Below are 5,446 nucleotides of genomic sequence, written 5' to 3' on the forward strand. Positions count from 1 at the left end.
GCTTCTTTGATCTCAGGGGTGACAGCATGGCCTGGGGAAAGAGGTGAGCTCTTGCATAACCTGGTTCCAAACAATAGAAAATTTTTGGCCCTGCTTAGGAAGGCCTTACACTCAACTCCACAGCCTTTTTCTACATGTAATGCATTAACTTTTGAATGCTGCATCCCATAATTTCAACATTTCACAGAATGTACTAGGCATCAGTGGCCACTGACCAGAACCCTTTTGATCTTGGGAAAACAAAGGAGAAAAATGCAGGACAAATGGAGCCCCTTCCATCTGATTAACACAGCCATAGTGGCTTCAAGCACCTCTACAATTATGTATAGATCAAACAGTTGGTGATGGCACCCATTAATGCTTTCTGCATAACAGTATCCTTGCTTATCCTGTCAATAGAGTTAACATGTTGACATTCTGAATGACATAACAGCCAGACAGAAGAATAATGGTGGTGGGGGAGAGAGTAAAAGGGGGATGGAGGTGTGCACACAGCTGATGGCAGGGGGGGGGGGGGGGAGGGAGAGAATGAGGGACACTAGAATGGGCGGGGGCCACTGGTATGGAATGAGCTCGTACACAGCCTCTGCCATGGGAGGAGAGAGAATGAGGGACCTTGGAGTGGGTGGATAGGGAGTGGGGGGACACAGAACCCCTGGTGGGGTGGAGATTGGGGGGAGAGAGGAAAATAGGTATTCACATAGACCACTTGTCAGTGGTGGTGGGGAGAATGGTTATCCTTTAGATGATTCTGCTCATACATCTCCAGCTTTCTGTAGGTGCTACTCAGGTCTCTGTCCTTGTCCCCTTTTCTTCTTCCTCTGTACCTTCTCTGGATAATCTGATACGCAGACACAAATTCAGCTACCATTTATATGCTGATGACTCACAGATCTACCTCTCTACTCCATACCTGTCTCCTTCTGTCCAGACTGAAATCTCAGCCTCTTTCTCTGACTTCTCCTTATAAATGTCTTGCTGTCAGTTCCAACTAAACATGACTAAAAACAGAGCTCCCAATCTTCCCCCTCAAGCCCTCCCCACTACCTCCTTTTTTGATCACTGAGGACAACATCACGATCCTGCCTGTCACTCAGGTCTGTAATCTGGGCCTCATCTTTGGCTTGGACCTCTGTCTAGATTCTCATATCCAGGCTATATTTAAATCTTGCTGATTCTTCCTGCATAACATCTCTAAGGTATGGCCCTTCTTACCCATCCACACATTAAAACTTGACCACACTTTCATCTTACATTTTGATTGCCAAACTCCAAGACAAGTATATTGCAGTAGTCTTCCTTGTTCAGAGTGCCACTGCAAAGATAATTTCCCTAGCCCATTGCTTTGACCTTGTCATCCCTCTCTTTGCAACTCTCCAGTGGCTCCCCCTTGTTTATTACGTCTTCACTTTCAGGGCCCTTCACATCAATCCCCACCCTACCTATAATCTCTCATTTGCATTAAGCTGTTGATGCCTGCCTCCAGTTGCCCCATGATGTCAGTCTCCATTGCCCACTTGTTAAATTTTCAAACAAGCATCTTTTTTTCTTTCTCCCATGCTGCCTCTCATGCTGGGGAGGTGGTCCCTGTAAACATCCGCTATCTCATTCTCCTTCAAATCCCTCCTCAAAACTCTTTAACTATGATGTCTACAAAAAGACAAAAGGTTGAGGATGGTTGGGCTGCTGATGTGCTGTGACCACTGTCTGTCACAAATTTTGTCTCATTGTTTCCTTGTACTCTTCCTGTTGTCTCTTGCATGTGCTTAGATTGTAAACTCCTTGGGGCAGGGACTTTTTTGTTCAGTGTTTGTACAGCAGCTAACACATTGGGGTTCTGATCCATGAGTAGAGCTTTTATGGGCTGTGGCAATACAAATAATAAAGATGAGCATCACCTTCCTGCAGATATTAAAGGTTGTAAAAGTCTGTTGATGTGTAGCCTCTCTCCTGTTTTCCCTGGGCTTCTTATAGGTGGTTCCCTGGAAGTGCTGCTGGAGTGTTCTAGTCAGCATGTTCCTGGGGGCTAAATGGGAACCTTGGGCCTGTTGCCCCAAAGTTTGGAGCAGGGGCATGGGAGAAAGCTCCCAATAGGCCTGTCCTCTTCCCTTCTCCTGCTGTTGCTACTACCCATGCTCCTGCTACATTTCAGAGTTTTTCCACATCTCTTCTAGGATGGGAAAAGGAGCTTCTTACACATCACTGGCAAATTAAAAGTAAAATTTTCAAAAAGTACCTGAGAGTTAGTCTCCTAAATCACTTAAGCACTTTGGAAAATTTTACCCAACATCTTTAACTTGTTTACTTCTGTTTTTCTAACTGTTTGTTTAGTTCCTTTTAGGAGAGCTCTACTGTGAGAGCCTAGAAGCCCATAGGATCTAGGGAGCATGTTATTGTTTTGATTTATCAAGTTGTCAGCATGGTAACTAAAGGCAGCATTATCTGCATCTTAAGTATAATGGTCAAATTATACTTAAGTATGAGGGATTGTTATATTGCTGTTTGTTTTACTGCTGAAGGTCCTGTTCAGTTAGAATGTCTTGGTGGCTTAAAATATCTCAAGAAAACAGTTGCTCTTGGTTCCTTTATTTAGGGTGCCATTATGTGAGAAGAAACCTTAGGGTCTGTATAGTCACACTGTTGATTACTGAAAGACAAACAAGACCCAACTTTACTCTCAATAATAAGGGTATTGCTCCTATTGGCTTCAGTTGGACTTGCAAGTGTTTATTTGAAGGGTAAATTTAGGGCCCTTCATATTTATCTCGCTGCCTATAAAATAATACCCCAGTGGGGCAGATGGCTTATGTATTCACCCCTGTCTATTGTATTGCAAGTTATATCAAGATAGATTAAAAAACAATGATTTGTGAAAGTACTAACTAATTTTGATTTTCTCTTTACAGATCTTAAAACAGTGAAATCATGGCTCATTCAAAGACACGAGCCAATGATGGAAAAATTACGTATCCTCCAGGAGTCAAAGAAATCTCTGATAAAATATCTAAAGAAGAGATGGTGAGGCGGTTAAAGGTTAGTAAACAGCTTGCTAAGTTTTGGAGGTTCATTTGGGGTATCTTGAAATTACTTTCAATATGAAATGAGACTTTGCATAATATATATTATACCTATTAAATTTGTGTTTTTTTTTTATTCGTGTTAACTCTCAGAATAACTATTGGCTGCTTTCTGTTTTTGTGTTCTTCTGCTGCCTCAGACTAGTCCGTCCAAAAATATTGGAATAAAATTGGAAGTACAAAGTGGCAATGAATAGTGGAAATAAATGACACATTACGATTTCTATGACGTACTATTTAAAATTTCTTCTTATTTAAAAACAAGGCTATGTATATGGCAGGATCTCCTTAAATAGAATTGCCCTGGGTGAGTGTGTGAGATCTTTATGGGAGAAGTATGGATGAAATCTTTTTCTGTCACTTTCAGAATCCCTTTCACATATCTCAGGAGGGTGGTGGTGCCAGCTGCTTTATTCTGGAAAGAGGTGTGATTGCTTTTTAAAAATAATTTGCCTACTCCTGTAGGTTCTCTGTGCTCTATTAGGAGTCTGTGGTTGATAGATTTCCACTATAGTCGTGCTGAGGTGTCACATAGAGCAGAGCCAGTCCAGAACTAGTATGTTAAATTTTTTGATCAGCACATGGAAATGCATTAAAATTTGTATTTGATACCTTATCTTTTCTCCTGGTTTTTTGTTTTGTTTTGGTTTTTCTCTTTAGTGGAAGAACAGTCATGTTGTGGTTCATTTTCATATAAAATCTAGACTTAGGAAAGAGAGAGAAATAAAATGTCCCTTTTGATTAGCTTGATTGGTGCCCTTACAGTAGGAGGCTGTCTGATATAAAATGAAAATATTGTAGGGTTAATCCCAGTTGTTAGTGCACTAGAATATAGCAACTATCTTAATGTGGCTGAGAACAGCAGATTGCAAGTAAGAGACAATTACTTCCTATAAGTACTTCTGTTTGTACCAGGCTGCAATGTGAGAATTATGAGTTAAGGTTAAAGTCTTGAATAACATGTTTAAATTGGACCATTTGACATGTTTGGATATGAAAACCTTTCTGAACAAGATGAGTAGATATTATGGAACTAGGGAAAACATATGGGGACGTAATTCTTTTCTAAGTGCAAAGCTCCAGAAAGTTTTTCCTGCCCAAAATATACGACAAAGTTGGTGGATCAGCATCAGGAGTTCCTAGATAAAGATAGTTGAAATTTTTGAAGAAGTACAGGGGTTTCCATTAAAATTTAAAAAACTCTAGATTGTGCTGAAAAATCTCAACCAGATGTTTCTAAGATGTTTAAACTTGTGTCACATAAACCATATGGGCAACAGTTTCTTGGGTGGCTACAACTCTGATAAGTTGTAATAATGCTCTTGATTTTTAAAATTAGAACAAATACTTCAGTAGCATTTCTAACATGGGAAGGAAAATGTCATTCCAGTTCGAGGTTACTCCAAGCGTTAAAGATCTGTCAGTAGCAGATGTTGCCCTTAAGCCAGGCATTGGAGATAGTAGAAACTGGGGTGCAGGTACCAATGTATGCTGGATTGATTTCCAGAGTTATTTTTGTAGCTGCAAGAGTTAAGGGCGAATTCCTATACATTTGTTTTAAATAAAACATTTGCTTTGACTAAGGCAGCAGAATGGTTAGCTGACCTCACCGTGAGTTCTTTGTTAGTGTCTTGGAGGTATGATGGCAAGTGACATCCAAAAAACAAGTTAGTCCAATCTATAGAAGGAAAATATGGTATTGAAAACTCATTTCATTAGAATGCCTTTTGATGGAGATCTGCTGTTAGCAAAGGTTCTCAAGAGACTTTGCCACAAAGTAAATCTTATGGCAGACAGGTACATGCTTCTATATTGCAGTTGAATTTTTATAGACTGCTGACAGGTATCAGATTTTCGAGATCAGGAGCCTGAGTAATGGGTAGTCCCTTTTCAGGTTCCAAATAGGGAGCATTTACTTCAGTTCCTGTTTTTCTAACATTTTTCTTGATATGCACATCCATACATAGGATCCTTCAGATTCTTTCATGAGTTGGGAAGAGTTTTCCTTTATTCTTTAAAAGTACAGTTTACCCTCACTATAACAAACCCCTCTGGATCCAAGCCATTTATTTGTTATAGCCAGGGGTTTGTTATAACAAAAAGAGACCTGCAGAGGGGTTGGGGGTGTGTGTGTGTGTGTGTGTGTGTGTGTGTGTGTGTGTGTGTGTGCGCGCATGTGTGCAGGGCCAGCTCCAGGCACCAGCTTGCCAAGCAGGTGTTTGGGGCAGCCACTCCGGAGAGGTACGGCGCGTCCAGCAATTCGGCGGACGGTCCCTCACTCGTGCTCGGAGTGAAGGACCTCCCGCCGAATTGCTGCCGCAGATCACGATCGCGGCTTTTTTTTTTTTTTTTTTTTTTTTTTTTTTTTT

At 40.9% G+C, this 5,446-nt stretch overlaps 1 protein-coding gene across 2 annotated transcripts in view; it reads left to right on the top strand.

The window, feature by feature from the left end:
- The first annotated feature begins 2,910 nt into the window (after window positions 1–2,910).
- The window catches only part of LOC112103154 (sister chromatid cohesion protein PDS5 homolog B), a 222,883-nt gene continuing 220,347 nt past the window's right edge, over window positions 2,911–5,446 (top strand). For both annotated transcript variants that reach the window (XM_026653450.1, XM_026653451.1), the window contains exon 1: window positions 2,911–3,033. In XM_026653450.1, coding sequence (XP_026509235.1) covers window positions 2,926–3,033 — 108 coding nt within the window. In that variant the 5' untranslated portion in view covers window positions 2,911–2,925. The remainder of the gene's footprint in view (window positions 3,034–5,446) is intronic.

Source organism: Terrapene carolina, unplaced genomic scaffold (genome assembly GCF_002925995.2).
Source record: "Terrapene carolina triunguis isolate 2854851 unplaced genomic scaffold, T_m_triunguis-2.0 Scaffold139, whole genome shotgun sequence".
NCBI lineage: Eukaryota > Metazoa > Chordata > Testudines > Emydidae > Terrapene > Terrapene triunguis.